Source organism: Mobula hypostoma, chromosome 8, assembly GCF_963921235.1.
Source record: "Mobula hypostoma chromosome 8, sMobHyp1.1, whole genome shotgun sequence".
NCBI lineage: Eukaryota > Metazoa > Chordata > Chondrichthyes > Myliobatiformes > Myliobatidae > Mobula > Mobula hypostoma.
Window position 1 is genome coordinate 87,242,580 of NC_086104.1, and position 25,373 is coordinate 87,267,952.

At 43.6% G+C, this 25,373-nt stretch overlaps 1 protein-coding gene across 1 annotated transcript in view; it reads right to left on the reverse strand.

Annotated features, from left to right (window-relative positions):
- The window catches only part of slc24a3 (solute carrier family 24 member 3), a 372,465-nt gene that overhangs the window by 104,891 nt on the left and 242,201 nt on the right, over positions 1–25,373 (reverse strand). Inside the window, exons 5-6 of the mRNA XM_063056262.1 lie at positions 13,073–13,157; positions 11,128–11,231 (exon numbers count right to left, since the gene is read on the reverse strand). Coding sequence (XP_062912332.1) covers positions 11,128–11,231; positions 13,073–13,157 — 189 coding nt within the window. The remainder of the gene's footprint in view (positions 1–11,127; positions 11,232–13,072; positions 13,158–25,373) is intronic.

The following is a 25,373-nucleotide window of genomic DNA, read 5'->3' on the forward strand; positions in this document are numbered from 1 at the left end:
ACATTCCACCTCAGGCCAATGTCAGACAGGCACGGGAGGAGCTGAGCAATGTAATCAGCAGGCATGATGCCTTCTGTATCACTGCAGGAGATTTCCACCAGGCCTGATTGAAGTCTCTAAACAACTACCATCAGCATATCACCTGTGGAACCAGGAGAGCCAACATACTTGGCCACTATTATACCACTATCAAGTACACTTATTATGCCATCCCACACCCACACTTCGGAAATTCTGATCCTCTGGCTATGCTTCTTCTCCCAGCTTATAGGCAGAGACTGAAGACCGCAGCATCAGTGGTGAGGACTAAGAAGCTATGGGCAAGGGAGGCAGAGCAGTGCTGTGAGTCAATGGAATGGACAATGTTCAGGATTCATCTTTCAGTCTGAATGAATACACCACAGTTGTCACCAATTTTAAGACCTGTGTGGATGAGTGTCTGCCTTTGAGAACATACTGGACATACCCAAACCAAAAGTCGTGGATGAACCAGGAGATTCGTAGACCATTGAGGGCTAGATCTGTGGCATTCAAAACTAGTCATCCAGAACTATATAAGTAGTACAGGTATGACTTATGGAAAGTTATTTTAAGAGCAAAGAAAAACAACTTTGATTGAGGCCAGAGAAAGAATTGGATGCACGTCAGCTCTGGCAGGGTTACATCCTATAAAGCAAAGTGAAACATAACGAATGGCTGTCATCTTTCACTCCCAGATGAGCTCAACACCTTTTATGCATACTTTGAAAGGGAGAATAAAATAACATTTGCATGAAGCCCTGCAGCATCTGGTGACCCAGTGGTGGATGTCTTGGAAGCTAACACCAGATTATCTTTCAAGAGGGTGAACCCTTGCAAGGCGTTAGACCCTGATGGTGTACCTGGTAGGCCTCGGAAAACCTGTGCCAACAAGTTGGCAGAAGCATTCAAGGGCATCTTCAATCTCTCACTGTTGCAGTCAGACATCACTTCAAAAGGTCGACAATCACACCAGTGCCCAAGAAGAGCAGGTTGAGGGTTGCCTCAATGACTATTGCCCAGTAGCACTCACATCTGCTATGATGAAGGGCTTTGAGAGGCTGGTCGTGGCTAGAATCAACTCCTACCTAAATCAAGGAGCTGGACCTGCTGCAGTTTGCCTATTACCACAACAGGTCTACAGTGGATGCAATCTCACTGGCTCTCTGCTCAGCCTGGGATCACCTGGGCAACAGTAATACCTATGCCAGGCTGCAGTTTACTGACGATAGCTCAGCATTCAACATAATCATATCCTCAGTTCTAATCAACAAGCTCCAAAACATAGGCCTCTGCAACTAGATCCTTGACTTCCTCATTAGGAGTCCATAGTCTGTGCAAATGGAAGTAACATCTCCTCCTCACTGACAATCAGCACTAGTGCATCTCAGGGATGTGTGCTTAGCCCACTGCTCTACTCTCTCTCTCCATCCTCGATTGTGTGGCTAGGCACAGCTTAAATGCCATCAAAAAATTTGCTGACAAAACTATTGTTGTCAGAATTTCAGTTGGTGATGAGGAGGCGTACAGGAGTGAGATAGATCAGCTGGTTGAGTGGTGTCGCAGCAAGCACCCTTGCACTCAATGTCAGTAAGACCAAGGAGTTGTTTGTGGACTTGAGGAAGGAGAAGTTGAGGGAAGACACACTAGGGATCCTTATTGAGGGATCAGAATTGGGAAGGATGAGCAGTTTCAAGTTCCTGGGTGTCAACATCTCTGAGGACCTATCCTGGGCCAAACATATTGATGCAATTACAAAGAAGGCACGACAGTGGCTATATCCCATTAGGAGTTTGAGGAGAATTGGTATGTTACCAAAGATACTTGCAAATTCCGACAGATGTACCGTGGAGAGGATTCTAACTGGTTGCACCACTGTCTGGTATGGAGGGGCAACTGCACAATTTCGGAAAAGGATGCGGGAAGTTGTAAACTCAGCCAGCTCCATCATAGGCACTAGCCTTCCCAGCATCCACGACACCTTCAAAAGGTGATGCCTCAGAAAGGGTACATCATTAAGGACCCTTTCACCCAAGACTTGTCCTCTTCCCATTGCTACCATCAAAAAGGTGGTACAGAAGCCCAAAGATACACACTCAATATTTCAGGAACAGCTTCTTCCCCTCCACCATCAGATTGCTGAATGGAGAAAGAACCCACGAATACTAGCTCAGTATTTTTTCCTCTTTTTTTGCACTATTTATTTAAATATATATTTGTCATTTTGTAATATATAGTTTTTAATTATGTATTGCAATGTACTGCTTCTACAAAAACAATAAATTTCAAGACATGTGCCAGTGATATTAAACCCAATTTTGAATCTGATTGTACCTGCCTTAACCATGGGAGCTTGTTCCATATATGCACCACCGCCTGTGTGAAAAAGTTGCCCCTCAGGTCCTTTTTAAATCTTTCCCTTCTCACCGTAAGCTTATCCCCTCATTCCCGCAATCATCTACACAAGCTCCCCTCAGATCCTGTCACTGCAGAAGAGTCATGACACCCCTGCAAGTTGCAAATTCGAATATCCTTTAATGGGCTGAAACAATAGGGCAGCAGAACGTGTCAACTCAAGTCAGAAAAATAGCTTGCAACTGTTAAATATAAAGAATAAAATAACATAATTCTTTTATTTTATAAATAATATTTGTCATCCAGTATTGCAGTCTGCAGAAAGCAACCAAGCAATGGAAGAATACCAGATGCCAACTTTCATTACATTGCGCAGTCATTTTCAACAATGTCTGATTACTCAGCCTTAAAAGGTTTTATTTGTAAACCTTAACACTATTATCCTGCATGTTCTTACAAGATTGGATTTGGTCTCAGCATGAAATGGAGCAACTTGTATCCTTGTACCATCTGTGCCTTTCATTTGATGACGGCCTGGGAAGAAAAGAATTAATCTCCCAGTAATTCACAATGTTATCAGTGGTCTTCAAAGGAAAACCAGCATGCTTATATTGTACAGAGCAGTGAATTTAATAGGCTCACTGTCTTTTCAAAATCCATGCTTAACGCCATGCATTGACTCACACGTGCTCTTGACCTCTCTTTGCAACAGCACTGACTCACTCTGTCCTGGGTCTGGAGTGTTGTGTCACCCTTCGCCGCATTTGTTGTTCCATCAAAAGACTTTCTTCCTTGCCTTCAGACATCAAAGATCACAAACATCAACACAGTTCTTGGATTTTGATGCTCTCCTGGATCTTTCTGCTCTTTCCTTTCTCCTAACCTCACCTCTCCCATACCTTGCTGTAACCCATCTGATCTTTCCTCCTCTGAGCCTGAACAATCTGTCCTCAGCAGGAGATGCTTCATCCTCTACTTCCCCTTCTAAAAGTATTCTAAGCCTAATATGACATTGATTGGTGCTTCTGCCTCCATTTCTTTGGCCAGGCGTCCTCACCTGGGATTGTGGACTCTTTCTCCAGAAAACCTGATGCACCTCAATCTCTCCTTAGGCTTCAAACCCTCCCTAGATCTATTTATTGCTAACTGCTTTCACGACAGTGACAGACTCAGCTTTGGTCTTGCCCACTCAAACCTACCCTCCTCTGAACTTGCAGCACACCACTTACTAAAGGCCTACCCTAACATTTTCACTGAACTTGCTGTTGGGGTTGGTGCCGTTGTGGCTTCACAAAATGACCTCTACCTTGCAAAGGCTGAGAGTCAGCTCTCTGTCACTTCCTCAGACCACCCAGTGGATCAGGACCACTAAACAATAGGCCAATCCAGAGAATCTCACTTCCTCAGGAGAGCATCTCTCCACAACCTGCAAATCCATGGTCCCCCTGCACAAACTGGGAACCCTCCCCTCTGAGATCCACAAGCAGCACTGTTCTGGCAGACTCATTATTTAATCCTTCTTTTACTTCACTGAATTTGCTTAATACTATATTGACTATTTTCTTTCTCTCCTGCTCCAGTCCCTCGCTACTTACATGCCTCACATCTCAAGTGTCCTCGGCCACTCTGGCAGGTTACTAGCAGGCTCATGCACACTTCCATCCCACAGCAGCATATCTGAGAAGCCTTTCACTATTTTCCTTAAGAGACCTAGCCAACCCCCACAATCACTACTCCACAATTGCCTGGCCAAACTCATCCTTGCATAGAGTTACTTTTAAAAAAAATTTCACTGACTTTCTCCAATCAAATATATGGCTATGGTAGCTAACATGGACCCAAGTTTTGTCGGTCTCTTTGTGGAATATCTGAAATAGTCCTTTTTCAAAATCCTATTCAGTCCTCTCCCTCACGTCTTTTTCTCCCAGCAGGGTACATTGGTGCTGCTTCCTTCACTCGTTCAAGTCTCAGGAATGTCTTCATCTTTGCTGCCGGTTTTCAGCCTGCTCCCACCCTCACACAGCCCACATCTCACTTCTCCACTCTTTAATTTCACCAGTCTAATCTTAGCACAAAGCTAAGTGACAAACAACTATTACAGGCCTCTAGGCGTCCATAGATACTTGGACAGTAACCTTCCATTCAGTTTCTCTGCCTCCATCATTTCTGTTCAGTTGACGAGACTAGTCCAGTGTCTCTAAGGTAATTTCCTTAACTTGAAACTCCTGTTATCCACACCTCTGCTTTTATTTTCTCTCCCCCCTGTCAGAACAAAGAATCCCTTGTATTCACCTTCAAATTTTCCAATCTCCATATTCAATAGGCCATACTCACAAATTTTCACCACCTTCAAAAACAGTCTATCACCAGGCACGTTCCTGGTTTGCTCTGTAGTCTACACCTACCGTTGTTACCCTTCTCACAGCTTTCTCCTGTCCAGGAGATGCAACACCTGTCCTTCTCCACAAAACTTCCCACCACCTAAGGGCTCGAGCAGTCCTTACAGATGAAACAGCAATTCAGTTGCCCTGTTTCCAGTTCAGTGCTTTGTATTCGATGCTCACAATATGATCACTCCATGATGGAAAAAAACATAGATTGGGTGGTGACTGCTTTGCAGAATATCTCTGTTCTGTCCCCAGGGTGACCCTGCTGTCTTTTAACTTCTCACCCTAACCTACTGAAACCCAACAAGAGTTTGAGGAGCAATGCACACAACGTGTTGGAGGAAACCCACCAGGTCATCTCCCCATGGAGGGAAATGGACAGTCGACGTTTTGAGCCGAGACATTGCAATCTCTTGGGATGAATACTGAATTCAACAATTTCACATAACCAGCCTATCCTGTTGTGTCAGAAGTGAGCAGTTCTGATGCAAGGACATCCACCTATAATATTAACAGTTTTCCCCTCTCCCACAGGTGATAGAGGACCCACTGGGTGTTCCAGTTCAGATTTCAGTATCTGTTGGGTTCTCCCTCTTAGTTCCAACAAGTTTTGATTTCTCTCTAACTTCCATCAATCATCCTCCTCTGTTTACACCTCCTTGGGAGAGATCAGTTATGATTAACAAGCATCTGGAAAGGGCACGAAAAGCAATTGTGTCACCCTGGGTAAACTTGGTCTCCACCAAATCACAGACATTACTTCCCCTTCCCTGCTCTGAAACCTAAAATGCTTGCGTTGCCATTTCTCCAGTTCTGTTGAAGGGTTGTCAACCTGAAACATTAACTTTTTTTCCTCCACAGATGCAAACTGACCTGCAGACTATTTCCAGCACTTCCTTTTTTTATTCACTTTATATAAGGTTTACTCAAGAACATAAGATTACTTTGGAGAACTGAATCGCAGAAATAAGGTGGAAGGTCAAAGTTCACACTGTATGCATTGCCAGCATTGAAGCAAGAAATACTTCAATTTCACTAGAGGTCGTAGGTTAAAAGTGAAAATTAGAACTAGAAATCACAAGTTAAGGGTAAAACTAGAACTAGTGATTTTAGATTAAGAGTGAAAGGTGAAATATTTAAGGGGAAATCTGAGGGGGAATATCTTCACTCAGAGGGAGGTGCAAGTATGGAACGAGCTGCCAGTGGATTTGCTAGATATGGGTTTGATTGTAACATTTAAGAGACATGGATGGGAGGGGTATGGAGAGTTATAGTCCAGGTCTAGGTCGATGGAACTAGGCAGAATTACATTTCAGCATTGTCTAGATGGGTCGAAGTGCCTTATGATTCTATGACTAATCTTTAGTTAGGTATCAAGATCAGTGTTAGTCATTCACTGGCCAAAGGACCACCAAGTGGATCAGCAAGCACTTAACGAAAGTCAACACAAAATACTCTGCAGATGCTGGGTTCAAAGCAACACTCACAACACGCTGGAGGAACTCAGCAGGTCGGGCAGCATCCGTGGAAACGATCAGTTAACGTTTCGGAAGTCCTGACGAAGGGTTCCAGCCTGAAACGTTGACTGATCGTTTCCACGGATGCTGTCCGACCTTCTGAGTTCCTCCAGTGTGTTGTGAGTGTTACTTTACAAAAGTCACCCGAGTTTCCCCACTATCATTTTCAATTAGAGAACTCCAATGGTTGAAGGGATCCATTTTCCCGGCTGGATACTTTGCTTTAATCGTTACGTCAAGGCAATTTCCAGTTCTCAGGCTGCCAAGGAAATTTATCCTGCACAAAGCAGAACTCCTGTTATAGAGAGATGGATAGTTCATCAGATGTAGACAAGCTTGGAGCTATTTGAAGCACATAAAGCTAAAAAACAAAGGAAAAGCTTCAATTCACACAGTAATCTTCACACATCAGATGCCTCAAAAATGGTTCCAGAATGTGCTCAATGTAGGGAAATCCAGTAGGCCAAATTTGATTATAGCAAAGTCCACAAAGAGACAAACGATGGAGTTGATGCAAATTTTAGACTTTCGACTGTGCGATCATTGTTGGCTAAGACATGGATACCTACTTCATCAGAACAACGGGACCTTTCACCCAGGAAGCTTTCCAAAAGATAGAGGGCATAGACTCTCACTGACTCCTGCAGCACAAATTTTAAGCTGAGCAGCATCTTTATTAAATAAACCTTCAGAAGAAACAACCTTATGATGCGCAGCAATTACAATGAAATGGATAAGGTCATTATTTAACCTATGATTCTGCTGCAGCCCAGCTACTTTCTTCACATTCAGATTCTGGCTAGCTCATTGCCATACAAACAAAGCTGCAATGGATTTCCTTACTTGTGTGAAGCAAAACGTGAACAGAACACGTAGTAATAATAATACATGAACAAACACAGCAGTGAGTGCAATACAAGAGAAAGGCGCTGACCTATTCTCTGCCCCACTTCCATTCTTCCATACTATATATTTTAAAACTCATATGAAATCCACTGCAACCCTTGCTGTACAGTAACTTCTTTATCAACAGTGGCAGAGGCTCACCTTACTTCACAGTTTACCTTGGTATCAGCCAATTATAACTTCATTTTCCCAATGCCCAAATCGTTTATATTGAAGTACCTAACATCTGCTCCATTCCCTTTATAATACAGACATGCAAGAAGTCAAGCATGAACTTGAGGTTGAGACTTGAACGTCCCATGAGCTGCAAGCTCTAATTCCATTTACTGGAGAGGTTTCATAAATTTGCACCACAACGTTTTAGAAGGGAAATGCCAATGACATCCTGCAGGAAAGTGTCAACTACAGCCCCAGCAGGCATTAGCAAACAGCTTCAAGCACTCCTGAAACTTGGAGCTGCAAGAGTGTGAATTAGTCTGATGGTAATCAATGAGACACAGAATAAGATTGTGCTACTCAGAAGTAGCAGTGACAAAATGTTTCAACTGTTTATGCAGGAATTTACAGCAATGAATAAAGCTGAAATCACAGGGTCTTGTGAGTAAACACCTCAGTTTGCAATGGTCTACCTTCCCACTATTGTTAACTTGGTATGTAACAGCAACATTTCTAGTTTCAATAAAATTTAATAAAAATTCCAGGAATACCACTTAGTGGGCACAACGTATCCTGCAGGACTTAATACTGAAATCTCTAACTTTAAGTAGTTCACTCCTCCTTTTCCTTTGCATATGAACAGGTCATTTTTGCCTGCCATTATTTTCTATTTTTTACACATTCACATCGTACAATGAGCAAAGGTGCTGAATGTTATTCAAATTGCCCCTATCAGAGAAGTTTACTTTGTTCACTTTTGCTCTCCACCACTTGCTCTAACGTTGATGTCAAATTGTCTCTTTCATTCTCAGTTCTGATGAAGGGTCTCAGACCTGAAATGTTAACTGTTTCTCTTTCCACTGATGCTGTCTTACCCACCGAATATATCTAGCATTTTCAGTTTATAGTTGTGGTTTCATGAGCAGTTGCCATGCATTCCTTGGCAAAATTAGCAGAATTTCAGTTACTGCCCCAGTATAATACAAATAGTCCCAGTGATCAACAACGAAATGTCAATGTCTTATCAACACACATTGGATGCCACAAGTTAGTGGAGATAAATCTGTGGTAAATGCAAGCAGTAGCGGAAGGATAAATATGAAAACGGCACACATTAACTCAGTGATCATTTTATTTCATACCTCGCAGGTGAGACGGACCATCATGCACAAGTCCCTGGACAACGGGGGCAAGAACGTCCCCAATGTCACCCTCACCCTGATGGCCAGCTTCGTGTGTGGCTGCATCAGGTTGTGTGTAGAACCCAGCTATGTGGGCACGAAGTACCACTATGTGCCCAGGTTCTACCCATCGCCCTGGCTACGAAGGATGGGTCTGGCCCCACTCCCGCGCAACGCCCCAGTCAGCTGGTCGTTGCCGGCATACCTGTCCTACGTAGCAAAGTCCTTCCAGGAGAACGCCTTTGACCACAGGGCCATCAGACAGTGGTCGGCACGTAATGTCCTGCAGACACTGCAGGAGAAGGACGTGATGGACACAGTGGGGTGGTTCCCCGAGCAGACCGTCCAGTTCATCTGGCAAAATGCCTCATCGCCAGATCTCACCAACAGGCACCAGGACCTCGCCTGGCTGGCGGTGAGAGGGGCCCTCCAAGTCAGAGCCCTCTTGTACGCCCGGAACGTCGTCTCCGCACCCCACTGCCCACGGGAGGACTGCAGTGAGGAGCAGTCTGTGACCCACCTCTTTGCACACTGTCAGTTCGCAAAGAGGGTGTGGAGAAGGATGGACGGGCTAGTGTCACGTTTCATCCCCAGCAGCTGCGTAACAGAGGACTCTCTGATGTACGGGCTGTTCCCGGGGACGCACACGGAGACAAACATCCGGTGCTGCTGGCAGATCATCAACTTGGTGAAAGACGCTCTTTGGTTGGCCCGAAACTTGATGATCTACCAGCACATGGAGATGTCGGTGGGAGAATGCTGCCGACTGGCACATTCTCGGCTGCAGGAGTACGTGCTGAGGGACGCACTGAAACTTGGTGCAGCCACCGCAAGGGCCCGGTGGGGAAGGACCACGGTATAGGTTTCTCCGCCCGTGGGAGTGGGAGGGGTGGGGTGGCGGGGAGTATACCCCTCAACAATGATGTGGTAAGCTGAACAACTAGAGTGCCACGTGGGTGGTCATAAATATGGATATGTACTGATTATAATGGAAACGTATGCAAAGGATGGAAAGTTATTGAATGGTTTATTGTATATCTTTATTTTTGAATAAAGCATATTTTGAAATTAAAAAAAATTTGGTACCTCATGTACCTAATAAAGTGGACATCGAGGCTAATCTTGTGGTTTTCTGCTCCCGTAGGCCATCCACTTCAAGGCTCAACATTTTGCACACCACTGTTGTAATGCATAGTTATTTGAGTTATTATTGCCTTCCTGTTAGCTTGAACCAGTCTGGCCTTCTCCTCTGACTTATCTCATTACCAAAGTGTTTTTTGCCCACAGAACTGCTGCTCACTGGCTGTTTTTTTTAAATGTTTTTACACTATTCTCTGCAAACTCTAGAGACTCCTGTGTGTGAAAATCCCAGGAGATCAGCGGTTTCTGAGATATTCAAACTACCCCGTTCCACGGTCAAAATCATTTAGATCACATTCCTTCCCCATTCTGATATTTGGTCTGAACAACAGCTGAACCTCTTTACCATGTCTGCATGCTTTTATGCAATGAGTTGCTGCTACATGATTGGCTGATTAGATATTTGCATTAATGTCCAAGTGTACCTAATAAAATGTATGCTGTCTAGTTCTGCAAGCACTGTGTTGTCAGATTTAAAATGTGCAATCAAATAATTGGCTTCCAGCAGCTTCCTGTTCTAGTAAATGTCATTGCCTGTTACATCACTGTGACCTGCAGCCTTGAAGTCTTGCATGTCCGTGCATGAAGAGTGAGTATGTCTGTGCACACAGGTGTGATGAATAGCTCAGATCTATAGTGGAAAGACCTGTAGAAGCAGCCGTCAATTAGAGCTGCAAAGCCCAAAGGTACAAGATGCAGACCAGCATCACTTCAAGGAAAGACCTCAGGTCACAGTGACGTAACTGGCAAGCAGCAGGTATTGAACAAAAGAAAAGTGCTGGGTTCATCAACAAAGCTGGCTTTCACCTGGTTATCCTTTTAATCACATTACTTCTCAAACCAGTTGAGCGCAATCAATTTCTAGATGCAACCTTTGACCCAGAGATCTGGTTGCTTTGGTATATTAGAAATGCCTTAGTTTGGGGAGCGGAACAATACAATGTTTCTGACTCATAGATACAGCAAACCTTTCAGAGCGGGCCTCTGGTTTTCCCTGGATGCTCCTGTTTCCTCCCAAATCCCAGAAATTTGCGGGTTAATTGGCCAATTGAAATTGCCCATAGTATAGAACCTGGGAGAAGATGATGGGAATGTTGGGAGAACACTTAGATGCGATAAGTGTAAGGTCATTGTCAATGGGATTCTTTACTGTTGGCACAGGGTCAATGGTTATATGGCCTGTTTCCATGCTGTGCGACTCCACAGAGGAGTTGTTAGAACTGCTGCCTCCTCTCCTATTGCCTACCGTCACATTAATAAATCACTGACAGACCAGCAATGGACACCCTGCTTCATCACCATCTCTTGGCAAGTTAATTGGCAGAAAAGCTCCCCAGAAGTTGCTGTGATTTAAGCCTGCCTCTGACTAAGACACCCCTAACTAACTGACACCATGCATCCACGAGTTTAAATGTGTTGATGCTGTTTTGTGACAACAGTGCTGGTTCCTGCTGAGGATCTGCTTACCAGTCCAGAAAAAAGTCCACACACTCCAACAATGCAGAGAATATTGAACACAGCAGAGCCCACGATGGTTCCAACTCCTACGTCCCCCTTTGTGATGAACACCCCTGCAAAGGAGAAAGGTCATTGTAAACAAAGGTGAGCACACATGCTATTACCAAATGCTACACACTCCCTAGAATCCCTGGCCTGCCTGCTCCAAGCAGAGAGGGAACTTTTTAGAAGTACTGAGAACCTTGAAGCGAGGCATTGGGAGTACAAAAGGCATTGCATATATGGTGGTGGGGGTGCAGAATCTCACACACTATTCACCTGCCTATTAGCCATCACATCCCCCACCAAAGGAAGAGTCTGTGATTCACACATTGGCCTCATCAACCACCTCAGAACCCACAAAATCACAGTGGGAAGCAAATCATCAGAAGAGACTGCCAGAGTAGACACCACTCTGCAAAGAAACCTAATACTATTGTTACGAGAATACACATAAAATTAAGATGTTTGCTGGCCTGGGCTAGCATCAGTGGCATCAGCAGTTGGTCTGCCACCTGCCCTCAGGGGAAGGAGAGATAAGGAACAATGGAGCAGCGTCTGGAGATGTGTAATGAAGGAATGTGGGAGAGAGAGCTGTCTGGAGCGGCTCCTTTGAACTGTTTGAAGTGATGGACAGGCGATACCCCAGCAGGGGGATAAAAAGGGACAGGTTCGCTAAGACAGGGACACACGCCACCCGAGGTAATGAGACCCTGGAAGCGGTGCGCCTCTCACGAGTGGGTGAGAAGTATCAGACAACGACAAGGGTGGAAAGGTACGATCAGCGGGAACCCGGTGTGTGTCCGCCCTTGCCTGGGTGCCGGGTTCACTGCAGAGGATCGACCGCATCTGGAGGAGGGGTCACAGTCGGTGACCTCAGGTGACATCACCAAGGACCCGCCCAAAAGCTGTTTGTGAGCCATCTCGCTGGTCTGTGAGTGAAGCTGTTCTGAATGATCAGTTGTTCCTATTCTATCTCTCTCTTCCCCCACGTTGTCCATCGCCATGGCAACGATTACTGCGAACTGAACTGGACTGAACTTTGAGTCATTTTGAAATTTGGTCATTTACCCCTAGACAACGATAGAGCTTGATTGATGCTATTATCTTAATTCTGTGCACATGTGCGTTTATCATCGCTGAACTGTTGCATTTATTATCCTTCCGATTACTGTGTTGCTCGTTTCTTTAATAAAACTTTCTTAGTTCTAGTACTCCAGACTCCAACTGAGTGATCCATTTCTGCTGGTTTGGCAACCCAGTTACGGGGTACGTAACACTATGAAGCTCAAACAAACTAGGACAGCATATTTGGAGTATGCAATCACAGTGAGGTTGTTCTAATGTGGCTAGTGGACACTGGGCATTCCTGCTTATATTTTGGCACAAATGAGAACATCAATAAGATCCACCTTATGGATCTTCCTTGAAATAGAAACTTGTCATAATTCTGCCAAAACACTTCTGAAAGCATCTGAATAAATGTATTTTATCAAAATTCTTAAAAATTTGGGGGTAACAATTCATGTTTGGTTGCTTCACTGGAAACAGTTTTCGTAAAGGACAGAAACATATTCATTTTACAATGGCATGGGAGTTTCAATCAATATGATTGCTACCAAATTTGCTGATGATCAGTATTGTTAAACAGCAGATCCTCACTGGAAGGCAGCAGTAAAGAGTGACTCCTGGCTCACATAGACCAATTCAATGAGAGAGGCATCTAATTTTAAACCGAGCTTTGTGCAACACAGAGCAAAGAATGCAATCATGCTTTTACTAATGGTCCCATAAAGATTCATGCAAACGTTGATGTCAGACCATTCAGCTGGACAAGTGACTCATTAACAAGGTGGAGACAAACATCTGAGGAGAAACGAATTTTGCTCCCCACACTTTGACCTTGATGGGTTACCTATGATGGAGGTGAAGAGTTCGGGGGCCGAGCTTCCAGCTGCCATGAATGTGGCTCCAGCCACATCTTCACTGAGATGAAGCCGCTGTGGAAGAGAAGGCACAGACAGGAAATTTCAAAGGTAAGTCGTCACCACGGCGATTACAATATAGTGTTTACTCATCCTGAACAGACGCTCATTATTCATCTTTCTGACCTGTGAGTCAGTTTCCCTTGCTTATTCTTCTTCCTTAATAACACTTCTAAAATGCAAGGTCCTGTGTTAAAAACTGGCATCTGTCTTGAGTGTTGTTATGCGCCAAGTGTAAGTTGTAACAACATTTGTTTCTCACTGTGGACTTGCATTTGTTAGAAACTTCTTCAAAAATGCCCAGGCTTACTTAGAAACCTGAAAAGTACATTGCTATTTGGAAGAACATGTATCTACCTGAATGGAATTGTAAATTCAAGGCAGGAGTGAGATTAGAAGGCTCTCTGCTTTTATTCTGTGCTTGTTGTTCAGTTAAATTAATTCACTGTGTATCTATAAAATGAAAAGTATTTTTGTTTTTACCAAGATGATGGCTCCCATTCTGTCCAGCATCAAGTGGCTATGACTGACCACGCTAAGCAGCTCAGTTATGTAGTTACCCATTCAATGCAATAGCACTCATTTACCAAAATGGACTCCAGAAGCATTTGCAAGGCATGTCAGACTTGCTGGCCTAGAAATTGAGATACACCAGTTACAATAGGCGTGTAACCTCAAATGTCAGCAGCACCTGAGCACCAAGGACCCAACGTCACTGAACAAATATCAAACTTCTCCATGACCAAAGGCATTCTCAGTATGCAACAGAACTACCTTTAAAACACTCCTATTGCAAGCTCACCAAAGCCCCGCACACATTAAGCAAGACTTCCCTACTCCTTGTCTTGTAAGAGGCTGATACTTGAACTCTTAACCACTTGTTGACTCCTGCTTTGATTTGTGTGCAAGGACATAAAAGTCTCACTGAGCATTAATATTTTATAGTTGATTTCCATTTAAAAAATGCTCCGATTTTCAATTCTTCCCAGATTGAAATAATTTGCCCACTTAAATTATCGCTCCTTATCCCTTTGCAAATAGTTTGCACTCTTCACAAAACACATTTTTCTTCCTAGCTTTGCATCATCAGCAAGCCTGATACATTCTGTAAGTATCTGAGACCCCAGTACTGTTGCTTGTGGCAGCCCCCTGTTAAAGCAGGCAATGTGAAAATGATTCAATTACTGTTGCTTTCTCAGTCAATAACTGATCTCCAATACCCTGTATTACAACATTTCTACCTTAAAATACCCATAACCTTGGTGTTACAAAACTTTACATGTAGCATAACCAAATGCCTTTTGAAAATCTAAATAAATCACACTCACTGACTCCATCATGTTCAGTACATCCTCAAAAAACTTGAATGCATTTGACAAACATAATTGTTCTTTCATAAAACCATGCCGATTCTATGCAATAACATCATACTTTTCAAAATATTCTAGTATCAGTTGCTAAAAAAAATGCCAGTTTTATTGAAACTAACTGTAATGTGTGGATCTATTTCTTTTAGAGCAATGACCTCGTCCACCTGAGCACTGTGTATTGATCCGTTGTCTGCATATGCGCTGTTGTCTCTTTCTCACGTTGCAATGTGAATACAGAAGTTAAAGCCATCTCGCGTGTGCATGCTTTTATTTTAAATGATATGTAGTTGTGCACAGACACAACAAATTGGCGATTAGTATGAACCTGAATGTCAGAGAATATCATGAACAGGACAAAAGGGTGAGAGTAAAACAGCACACTTGAGTAACACTATGAATTTAAAGTGAAAATAATGTGGCCATGGCTTCAGTCGGGAAAGTTGATGAATTTGAAGGCTGGGAGTCGTATATCGAGCAGGCGGAACTGTATTGTAATGTGAACAACATGGAGGAGCAAAAGAGAGCCCCTATGCTTCTTAGCTTAATGGGCCAAGAACGTACTGTCTCTTACACAACTTGGTAACCTCTGCAAAGCCAGCAAGCAAACCGTTTAATGAAATTGTTACAAATTTACAAAATCACTTAAGCACTAAGCCACTGGTAATAGCTGAGAGAATTAGATTTTATAAAGTGAACCAGTCAAAAGATGAAAGCCTTTCTGAATATATTACAGAACTGCACAAACTTTCCCAGGACTGTGACTTTAGAGATGGACTTCTGATGCAATAAGGGACAGGCTTGTATGCGGCATGAATAGTAAAAGCATTCAAACGAGGTTACTGGCAGAAAGAGACCTAATCTTAGAACAAGGATTGACCATTGCATATCGTTAGAGACTGCAGCCAAGGATGCATAAGAACTACAGAAAAGGTTAGAATGTGAAATGTCCCTGAATGGTGCAAAAAGCCAAAGATGTTATTGATGTAGCAAATCCTCCCATGATACAAATGACTGTTGGTTCAAAGAAAAAGTCTGCAGAAAGTGCCACAGACAAGGTTACATAGAGAGAATGTATAAGGCAGACAAAAAGCACAAATGAGTGAAAAGTCTCAAACACAAAACTAAGCAAGTGCACAAAGTTACCAAATGTAAAACAGAATCAGACAACATAGAGTATGACAAAGGTGAACAGTCATGCCTAGAACTGCATAGGATAAAATTGAAGCAGATCACAAAATCATCTGGATCACAATAGGTACTGTATGTCTGGTGTAAAACTGAAAATGGAGCTGGATACCATGTGAGCTTTGTCACAATTCCAGAGGCTAACTAAAACAGATTGTTTTCTAAGATACCATTAGAGAAGACCTCAGTGATGCTAAAAACTTACACAGGCAAAAAAAAAGTCTCCCAAAGGCAAACTGAAAGTAAATGCGGATACTATAGGAAGAGTGCAGAGGAGAATTACAAGGATGTTGCCTGGATTGGAGAATAGGTTGAGTGAACTTGGCCTTTTCTTCTTGGAGCGACGGAGGATGAGAGGTGACCTGACAGAGGTGTATAAGATGATGAGTGGTATTGATCGTGTGGATAGCCAGAGGCTTTTTCCCAGGGCTGAAGTGGCTAACACAAGGGGGCATAGTTTTAAAGTGCTTGGAAGTAGGTACAGAGGGGATGTCAGGGTTAAGTTTTTCGCAGAGAATGGTGGGTGCATGGAATGCATTGCCAGCGACGGTGGTAGAGGTGGATACAATAGGGTCTTTTAAAAGAATCTTAGATAGGTACATGGAGCTTAGAAAAATAGAGGGCTATGCAGTAGGGTAATTCTAGGCAGTTTCCAGAGTAGGCTACATGGCCAGCACCACATTGTGCTGTAGATTTCTACGTATGGTGGCCAAACACAACAGTTAGGGCTTTATGCTTTGAAAAGCGGAGGGCCAGCACTTTTTGGATGTGAATGGTGGAGAAGAATCCAACTAGACTGGCACTCAATCAAAGCTCTCAGTGTGACATCAAAAGGCAATAGCAGCCCCAATGGTAGCACTAACTAGAGACTGGCACAGCTGCTTAATGCTAATGAGAAGGTGTTTGAGAAGGGGATTGATAAACTCAAAGGCACGAAGGCTGGAATTGAACTGGATCAAGCAGCACCACCAAGATTCCATTAAGCACATCCAGTGCTTTACACACTACGTCCTGAAGCAGATGCTGAACTGCAGAGCTTAGAGGCATCTGGAATTCTCACCAATTGTTGAGTGGAACAACTGGGTCATTGTCGTAGTGATCAAGAAAGGGAAGTCTGGAGCCCTTCGCACATGTGGGGATTTCAAGGTGAGCATCAGCCCAGTACTGCATACTTTGCAGTATCCCTTGCCACGAATAGAAGACATTTTTGCACCTTTGGCAGTTGGGAAGAGGTTTTAAAAGATGGACTTATCACAAGCCTATCTGCAAATGGAAATTGAGGAGTCAAGCAGGAAATTCCTCACAATCAACACTCACAAGGGACTGTTCCAGTACAATCGTCTCCTCTTTGTCGTGAATTAGCTCCAGCATTTTGGCAAACAGCAATGGCCCAAGTGCTCCAAGATATCCCAGAAACACAATGTTACCTTGATGACATCATCATAACTGGCAAAAATGACGAGGAGCACCTCCAGAACCTGGGCAAAGTGCTTACCATGCTGAGTGAGTACGGTCTGCATAGAGAGAGAGAGAAATGTGAGATTTTCAAGAATGAAATCTCATACTGTGTGTTGCAATTGACTATTTGTGATGGGGATGAAGTGATTTCCCTCTCTCTGTCTCTCAGAGGACTGCAGGTTTTTCTAATTCCTTTCCTCAAGCTTTACTGAAAGTAGAATCTGAATATTTTGAAGGCAGAGATATAGATGTGTGATAAGCAAGGGAGTGATGGGTCCTGAGGGGTTATAGATAGTGGATTTCAGTCAACAATCAGACCAGCCATTATTGAATGGTGGCACAGACTTGAGAGTGACACAGTAGAGCTAGTAGAGCCACTGCTTTGCGATATCAGAGACCTAGGCTCGATCCTGACTTCTGGTGCAGTCTGGTTGGAGTTTGTATGTTTTCCCTGAGATTGTGTGGGTTTCCTCCAGGTGCTTTGGTTTTTTCGCACATGCCAAAGACACACTGGCTGGCGGACTACTTGTCCCTCACGTGTAGGTGAGTAGCAGAATCTAGGCAGAGTTGTTGAGAATGTGGGGGAAATTAAAAAATAGAGATTAACATCGGATAAGTGTAAATGGGTGCTTGAGAGTTGGTACAGACTCAGTGGGTCAAAGCTCCTTTTTATTTGCTGTAGCTCTCTACAACTCTATGGTCAATCACCAAACTCTTAATTTATATATTGCTTGCAGAGGTCACTGTACTGGACCATGAAATTATTGACTTTCTGATTCAGAAACCAGAACCAAAAATGACAATGACAATCTCGAGGATTATCTCTCAAAACAAAGGAAGAAATTAAATTGAATGAACACAGTGTAATTATTATGACTGAATGAAAGGAGGTCACAACTGTTAAAAGCAAAGGGAAATGATTTCAGCCTCTGGGAAAACACCTGAGGATCAAAATGATATGAATACACTGTCTTAGCCTGATTAATTGACATAATGCGGGAATTTCCTTTGAACAGGGATTTCTATATCCACTGGTGGTTAGAAGGCTAAGATACTGAGAAATACAAAATTCTGAGAGGATTGACAGGACGGATGTTGAAAGTCTCAAAACTGGGGATCATACTTTTGGGATAAAGGGCGGGCCAATTACTATGGAGATGAGAAGAAATTTTCTCTCTCAGATAGTGGCAAACTTTTGTAATGATCTAACCCAGGGGCAGTCAATACTCAGTCACTGAGTATATTCCGGACTGAGGCTGATGGAGTCCAAGGGACATAGGGCAGGAGAGTTGGATGGGAACGTGGATATGGGTAAGAAAACTGGTCTCGGTTATGGAATGGCACAGCTGGCTTCAGTCACTATATGGCCTGCTCCTGTGAGCTCCTGCTCACTCCAGAGATCACTGGCACTGTTGCAAGGAGTAACAGGTCTCTCCTTTGCACTGTACAATCCTGTGTACTTGTATTTCATGATTGTCAGATTCTGAGTTCCCAACCACAGGCTTGCAGTCAGGGAGACAGAGGAGAGACCAGGTAAAAAAAATAGGAATTATTAATGGCTGCCTTTACAGACATTCAATCTCGCAAGTTTACTGCTGGTGTTGAGGAAGACCTGAGAGCAGACAATGGGGAAAGGAGCTCAGAGTGATAAGACTCTAAAGGGGGGAAGAACTTATGCAAGAAGCATGAGACTTATTCTAAATTAGACAAGCAACCACAGGCTTATTTATGTTTAATATATTCACAGTAAATCCCCAAAATAACAGATTGTATTTGGAATTTTGAGATTCATGAACCTAAAATGTAATCTTGAAATTTGATGACTTGCTATTTACACAAGAGACTGAATAAAACACACGACCATTCTGGCCTGTTTCACTATTCAATGAAATCATGGTTATCTGTATCCATATTACTTAGAGAAGGATTCTTATATATCATCAAACATCCTGAACATCTAGTCATGTCATCTACTGGCCACTACCTTTGGGCAGGAGGTACAGAGCCTAATGACCCACACCACCAGGTTCAACAACAGCTGCTTCAACCATTCAGTTCTTGAACTAACTGCCAGAAATAATCAAAAATAAAAATGGCTTTTTTAGGTTCTAATTGTGATCTTTCTTGTAAAAAAAATTGTGTATAGTTTATGTTTGACTTATGTTCTTCTTGTGAATGCTGCTTACCTGGATGCTATGTTCCTGTGATGTTGCACATATTCAAGCTGCCTGTGCATACGTGTACTTGTGCACATGACAATAAACTCAACTTTAGGATTGCTAACACTCTCACGAGTGAAATGTTCCTTATACCTGAAGCCTCACTTGTTTATAATCTCATCAAAAAACTATGGTGTGAGAACAAAGGTCCAGGGCTAACTTTGTGACCAACCATTAAAGCAAAACAAAGGGCACCTCTGAGTTTGGGTACTAGGTTATTTAAAAATAGTTTAGAGAAACCAAAACAGTAGATACCTAGAAAGCAAAATGAGAGGGAAAATAAATGGCACAATTTTTGCCAAGCCAGTTACACGCTCCACTTGGTAATATCGACACAAGAGAATTGTCTAAAATTTTTCTGCTCGTTATTTCTGGAATAAGCTTGGGGCTAGTTGAAAAAAAATGTTAATTACCCTGTGGCAAAGCTGCAACAGGAAACAAGTTCTAGTCAGATCACACAAGAATTTAATTGCAATGATCAAAGCACCAAGATTGGGGCGTAGTGGACAATGAGGAAGGCTATCAAAGCTTGCAGGAGAATCTGCACCAGCTGGAAAAATGGGCTGAAAAATGGCAGATGGAATTTAATCCAGACAAGTGTGAGGTGTTGCACTTTGGGAAGACAAACCAGTGTAAGGCTTGCACAGTGAATGTAGGCCACTGAGGAGTCTGGTAGAACAAAGGGGTCTGGGATGACAGATCCATAGCTCCTTGAAAGTGGCATCATAGGTAGATTGGGTAATAAAAAGATCTTTCAGTGCACTGGCTTTCATAAATCACAGTGCAGGTGTCCCCCGCTTTTCGAACGTTCGCTTTACGAAATCTCACTGTTACGAAAGACCTACATTAGTACCCTGTTTTTGCTTTCACAAGGTGTTTTCACTGTTACGAGAAAAAAGCAGCGTGCGATAAAAAAACAAGGGCGCAATAAAAAGCAGAGCGCGCCCCGAGCAGCCGCTCTCCCCCGGATTCGGAACGGCATTGTTTAAACACGTGCCTGTGAGCAGCCGTTTGCAAGATGAGTTCTAAGGTATCGGAAAAGCCTAAAAGAGCTCGTAAGGGTGTTACACTTAGCGTAAAACTAGACATAATTAAGTGTTTTGATCGTGGTGAACGAAGTAAGGACAACGTGAGTTTGGCTTGCGGAAGTTGACGAAGATGATGCTGAAGAGGTTTTGGCATCACATGACCAAGAACTGACAGATGAAGAGCTGATGCAATTGGAAGAAAAAAGGATAACAATCGAAACCGAATGAGTAATGATAAAGTACAACTTTAATTTTGAAAGGGTACATCGGTTTAGGGGATATTTGCAGGATGGTTTGAGTCCTTACAAAGAACTGTGTGATAGAAAAATGTGCGAGGCTCAGCAGTCAAGCAAACCTTCCACATCAGCCACAGCAGACGACGAACCTCGACCTTCGACACCGAGGGGGGCAGAGATAGAAGAAGATGAGCTGCCTGCTCTAATGGAAACAGACGACGAGATGACACCCATGTCCCACCACCCCAACCCCCAGGCCACGGACAGATACCGATTCGAGGAGAATGCAATGGTAGCTGAGAGGCACACAGTACATCTTTAAGAAAAAAGCCGAAACAAACATGCTAATTAATTAGGTGCCGCCGACACGTAATTGTCGGCCCAGATCAGAGACCACGCAATCGGAAATCGGCACTGATCTGGGCCGACAATTACGTGCCGGGCGGCACCTAATTAATTAGCATGTTTGTTTCAGCATTTTTCAAGATGTGCTGGATGCGTCCCAGCTACCGCTGTACCACTGCATGCTTCGCGGCAATGTATCGCTCGGCGGCCTGGAGGGTGGGGGCCACTGCACCCCCCAAACTCCAACTCAGCCTAACACACCATCATCAGTGTGCTCGGCGTTGTCTTCCTGAGTCCGGTAAGTGATACTACACTGTACATACATTATTTCTACTTTATATCGGCTGTGTATTTTTACATGTAATTTGGTATGATTTGGCAGCTTCATAGCTTAAAGGTTACTGGACAGCTCTTGCGCCGTGTTTTTGCCAACAGCGCTTGCGTGAGATTTTCTGCCGACGGCGCTTGCGTTGAGATTTTCGCTACGAAGAACAGTTCAGTAATGATTGTGGAAAAGTATTTCTACTTTATATAGGCTGTGTACTTATCATATCATTCCTGCTTTTACTATATGTTACTGTTATTTTAGGTTTTATATGTTATTTGGCATGACTTGGTAGGTTATTTTTGGGTCTGCGAACGCTCACAAAATTTTCCCATATAAATAAATGGTAATTGCTTCTTCGCTTTACGACATTTCGGCCTACGAACCGTTTCATAGGAACGTTCTACCTTCGGATGGCGGGGGAAACCTGTACTGAATATAGGAGGTAGGATGTTATGTTGAAGTTATATGCAACTTTGGCGAGGCCAAATTTGGAGTACTGTGTACAGTTTTGATCACGTACCTACAGCAAAGATGTCAATAAGTTTGAAAGCCCAAGAGAAAATTTACTAGGATGCTGTTAGGACTTGAGGACCTGAGCTATAGGGAAGCACTGTTTCCCTTGGAGCATAGGAGAATGAGGGAAGAGTTGGTAGAGGTATACAAAATTATGGGGGGGGGTTGGTGGTGGTGTGTGTGTGTGTGTGTGTGTGTGTGTGTGTGTGTGTGTGTGTGTGTATAAAAAAGGTGAAATATTTAAGGGGAGCCTCCTCACTCACAGGATGATGCAAGTGTGGAATAAGCTGCCATTGGAAGTTTGGTGGATGTGGGTTTGATTGCAACATTTAAGGGAAGCCTGGATGGGAGATGGAGGGCTATGGTCCAGGTGCAGGTCGATGGGACCAGGCAGAATAACTAGAGAACCTGGTTCTGTGCTGCAGTTCTCTGTGACAATTCTCCAAATACATCTCAAAACGAGAAAGTCTGCCGATGCAGGACCTCCAAAGCAACACACGGAAAATGCTGAGGAACTCAGCAGGTCATGCAGCACCAATGGAAAAGAGTAACAGTCAACGTTTCAGGCCGAGACCTTTCTTCAGGACTCTGGACTCAGTCCCTGAAAAAGGGTCTCAGCCTGAAACGTCAATTGTTTACTCTTTTCCATATCTCAATACTACTCCTAGAACTTCCCATTTTAAAGTACTTAGTGACATTACTTCCAAGTAGAATTCTCTATTTTGGCCTGAATGGAAAATGGCTTTCTCTATTTAATCTACTGTTATTATCATCTTTCCAGCTAGCTCTGTCCCATCAAGAACTCCAGGTCACTCCAGCTGCTTCACACCTGACATCTTTCAAAGCTCTGGAACCTTTGTTTTTTTTAAAAAATCCCACTTCTCCTGTGCACTTCTTCAAAACCCCACTTCCTATATCCATTCTGCATCCCAGCCTCATGCTTGCACTGAGCACCAGTTCATTGTGAGTGTGGGAGTTTGGGAGCTGAGTGGGGTACCCTCCTTCATGCACCCAGTTTCGTTTGACGTACATACATGGGCACACCAGGCTTGTGACCAGGGTGGATGGCTAGCTCCAACAAAACGGGACAGCAGGGTTAACCCTTACTCCATGTTGGTTAACTGGTACAAGCCAGATGTCAATGGGAGGAAAGATGCTGTGGGGGAACTCTGAGACGGGATCTGTCACCATTTGGAAAGGCAAGGACTGAAAATCATCTTTCATGAATTTGATTGAGTTTATTTGAGAAGGTGACCAAAAAGATTGACGATGGCAGGGCAAAAGACATTGCCTTTGTGTACTTTAGCAAGGCCTTTGACAAAGTCCAGCATGGTAGGCTGGCTGGGAAAGTTAGTCACATGAGATCCAGTGTGACCTAACCAATTGGATACACACTTGGCTTGGCCAAAGGTTGGAACTAGAATGTTATCATTCAGTTTGGAGTCCTGTGACCAGCAGTATGCTGCAGGGATTGGTGCTGGGTACACTGTCACCTATATTAATGACTTGGATGAGAATGTAATTGGCATGGTTAATAAGCCTGTAGATAACACCAACATCGGCCGTATAGCGAAGGAGGTTAGCTAACATTACAATAGGATCTAGATCAACTGGGAAAGGGGGCCAAGGAATGGAAAATGGAACTTAACCTGGACTATTACAAAGTGATGTGTTTTGGTTAATTAATCTAGATCAAGACTCAGACAGAAAATAACAGGACCCTGGGAAGTGCTGTAGATCATAGATATCTATGGGTACAAGGACATAGTGGCTACACAAGTAGGCAGGGTAGTTGGAAAGAGTTTGGCAGTCTTGTCTTCATTGGTCAGGGCATCAGTACCAGAGTTAGGATGTGATGACACAACTGTACTAGATGTTTGTGAAACCACACTTGGGGCTATGACCACAGTTCTGGTCACCTAGCTAAATGAAGGATGTCATTAAGCTGGAAAGGGTGCAGGAAAGGGTGCAGGAAAGGAAATTTAGGAGAGCTTGAGTAGTAAGGAGAGACATGATAGGCTGGGGCATTTTTTCTGCCTTGAAATATAGAAGGCTGAGTGGTGACCCAAGGCCTCCATCGGTCAGAGTTGACCATGGGTATTGCATCCTAGCTGTCTAGATATGCAATCCTGGGCAGTACGATATGGAGAGCAAGCTGTCCCATGTAGCAAGCTCCCCGTCTCCACACATCTGATGAACCCAAAGGAACGGCAGAGACCGATACAGTTTGGTATCAGCAGCGTCGCAGGAGTTGCCAGTCAGCATTGAACTCAATGCAGGACTGCCTTAGGGACCCCAGCTCCAGATTCTTCCCTCGGGGTTTACTCTCGAGTCCTTCCCCATGTGTGGGTATAGCCGCAAGGCAACGGTTTGAGATCAGATTTTTCCTCCTCCTAGATGAGCTGCCAACCACAGCTGATGAGCTTCATCGGCCGAAGCAACTGCCTTTAAGGTGCCAGTAACCCGCCTTTGTTCCTTCTCCTGTCAACAGAAATGGTTCCGCCAGGCTCAGTAGCTAAGCCACACGTGAATGCCTGGAGCCGGACTTGGTTGTCAGAGGCTACTTGAGCCACACGCCATTGGAAGCATTTAGCAGATGACCTTATAGGGCTATATAAAATCATGAGGGGCATAGATCAGGTAAATGGTCACAGTCTGTTTCCCAGAGTGGTGGAATCTGCAACGAGCGGCCATATATTTAAGGTGAGAGGGAAAAGATTTGAAGAGAACCTGAAGGACAACTTTTTCCACACAGAGGGTGGAAACAGACTCCCAGAGGAAATGGTAAACACAGATACACTTATATTTAAAAGATGCTTGCACAGATATATGGAAGGAGAAAGCTTAGAGGGATCGGGACCAAATACTGGTTCCTGGGACCAACTCAGGCAGGCATCTTAGACAAGATAGGTGAGATGAGCTGATGGGCCTGTGTCTGTGCTGTAAAACCCCATGTCTCTCTTTCAAATTCTTGTTTGTGCTTTGTCACATCACTGAATATGCAAATTCACGTTACCCGAAAATATCTATTCAATACCATCTGTTACATGTGTTTGCCATTAACCAAATGCTGTCCAGCTGTGAAGTGTTGTTATTCTCTAGGAATGAACAAGAATTCCACTGAACAGTGGAGGGGTAGTGGAAAATATATAAAAAATAACAAACATGTGTGGATGGTTTCTTTCCATGACGTGGAGGAAGACAGAAGTCCTGTGTGCTTTGCCGCTGCTATGAGCCTCACTTCAGTTTTCAGACGATGTCCAAAGAATGAAGTAAATATTACCATTTGTGAAGAAGTGGTGTCACCACTAAAGACTGGTCCTATGTGAGGGTGAGTTACCAGGAACTTAGCTTGCGTACATATGACAATCACCTGCCTTTCTTCTCCCACTGCTGAATTAACTGAGTCACTAACCCATTGATTAAGGCTGCTTTGATCTGATAATGCAACCATCAATCAGGGCAAGTCAAATAACCGCATGTAAAGCAGAGGTTAAATCTGATGTCTTTTTAAAAATAAAGATAGCAACATGATGTCATGTAAAACAT